The 2,276-nt window shown below is 40.5% G+C and overlaps 1 protein-coding gene across 1 annotated transcript; it reads right to left on the reverse strand. All coding sequences in view use genetic code 12, as the record gives it.

Moving 5' to 3' along the window:
• Positions 1-495: 495 nt before the first annotated feature.
• On the reverse strand, positions 496-1,869 carry CORT_0E03430 (hypothetical protein; the record flags this gene model as incomplete). The annotated part of the gene is made up of 1 exon (XM_003870013.1): positions 496-1,869. One exon carries the CDS (start codon positions 1,867-1,869, stop codon positions 496-498), a length of 1,374 nt encoding a protein of 457 aa, XP_003870062.1.
• Between the last annotated feature and the right edge of the window lie 407 nt (positions 1,870-2,276).

Here is a 2,276-nt window from a genome sequence, read left to right on the forward strand (position 1 = left end):
GCAAGCAGTGCTGCCAAGTAAACAAGCTTCATCCTTAGTGGTGTGGTAGTGGCTCTATAGTGACGTTTGATGATATTGTTATCAACTAAGGACCCTTTCTTATATTCTTTTTGCCAGTTCTCGTTTTGTTGTGTCCGAAGACGGCAAATAAACTTAACTACAAGAGTAAACTCAATTGAAATTTGAGGACTACCATTTTCTTACAAACCAATAGTTTGCACCAAGAGAGCAAAAAATTTTCTTTATAGGGGTGATAGTTTTGAACAAAGTGCAGGAAGTTAATTGAGTATTTCACCAAAAACACGTATCTTATTCAAACTCTGCACAGAGAGTTCTACATAATGAGACGGCAAAATTATTTGTTTTTTCGCAATTGGTAGAGATTTGTTTGCTTTCAATACGCAGACTAAAAAAGAGGGTATGTTGTAAGTAACAATTTCTATACCCTACGTGAACAAAATTGCAAAGAATATAGTAGTCCACCTACTCAAATGTCTAGTTAATCAATCCATAATCACCATTGATCCAACGATTGACCAAATCCAATGCATTTTCAGGCTGATCAAATGGCACCATGTGTCCAGCATCATACACTCTCACAAACGTCAACTTGTCAAAATTTTTCACCTCTCCTGCAATATTACCACCCTTTGTCACCCAATGACGTAGTTTTTGATCCCCGAACTGCTTACAGTTTAGCTTATTGCAAACCTCTAATAGGCCAACCCAACCACAAAGGTAATCCTTGTCACCAGCATAAATGAGCACCGGAATATCTTCTTCCAACAAATCCTGAAGATACTGTTGTGAAGGGCGCATGTTATCTCCATAAATCTCAAATGGAATAGCAACTGAGTCTTTACACATCTGGAACTCAATTTCAGTGGGAACCCCAAGCGCGTCTTTCACATCTACAAGATTCAAGTACTGATCAATTGGCAGCGACTCAACATAACAATCAGAAGTGTTTGCAACGCATTCTTTCCTAATATCGTACGGATTAATACCAAGTTCGTAGAATGGGGCCCCCACTTCATTACCTAACCTCCTGGCATAAGCGCAGGAGAGGATCTCACCATACTTGTAACACAACTCATCAAACCGTTTAAATTCTTGGTATTGCTCCAGCATATCTTGGCATACCAGCTCATTGAGAAGTCTTTTGTACCCACCACCTCCACAGGCCATAGGCCTGTAAGCGCCGATTTGTGTCAAAGGGTCAATGATGCCATTTCCAATAAGTACAGAGCTGACATTGAATGTAATCGTTAATTCGTTCTTTTTAAATTGGTTCATTAAGTTGGGAATGTAGTGTCCAGAATACGATTCGCCAGCAATATGGAAAGGCACCTTTCTGAACTGTGGAAAGCGGTCAAAGAAGAATTCAATGAAAATGTAAATCAGCTGAGTTGCAGTATCGGTGTTGAGAGCTGGAATTCCTCCATAAGAAAACCCGGTGTTGGTGGGTTGATCCAAGAAAATTATTGACGCGTTGGAGTTCCAGGACCAGGGGTTGTAGACAGGCTCAAGCTTGGCATTTATTGAGCTTGGTCCCAATTCAAAGAACAATCCATAACTTGATGAACAACCAGGGCCACCCGTGAGCCAAAGAATCAATGGATCTTCTGTGGGAGTTGGGCTTCTGCTTTCAAAGAAATAGTAGAACATGTTTTGTTGAGTCAAGTCACATTTGAAGTATCCTGCATACTGTCCTACAGAAGGCGATTCTAATCCTAGTGAGGCGATTGGTTTAGTGAAGAGGGTGTACGATGGAAATTGCCTAATGGTGTGTGCTGTCGCAGTGTCAAACACATCTTGAAATGAGACTACAACGGTTGTGAAAATGGTGAGGAGTATAAAAGCTTTCATTATGGTGTTTACCGTAGTGGTAGAAATACAAGTCGAAAGAGCTAAAGCAATGCAAGAGATTTAAAGTTTGTGCCGTGCAATTTTCAGTGCAAAAGAATTGCGCGGAATCACACAAAACGTTGAAACATGTACTCCCAACGGTAACTTACTTAGCGTTCGAATAAGGGGAACAAATATAAAGAAAGTAAGTAATGCAGTGGCCAATATACATGGTACTGTTCTCTTGCAATTAGGGGTCGCGTTGGAATAGAAAGCAGAGAAGACGTTTTGTTTTCTACACCAACGCTACATAAGTAAATTCGATACATGGTTTCAAAAATAAATAAGTGAGCTATGTGATTCTAGACTAGGTGGATCTGATGGTAAACTCAGTGGTGGTGGTGGTGAAGGTGTAGGTGCATGGCCAC

This window comes from Candida orthopsilosis (assembly GCF_000315875.1).
Source record: "Candida orthopsilosis Co 90-125, chromosome 5 draft sequence".
In the NCBI taxonomy this organism is placed as follows: domain Eukaryota; kingdom Fungi; phylum Ascomycota; class Pichiomycetes; order Serinales; family Debaryomycetaceae; genus Lodderomyces; species Lodderomyces orthopsilosis.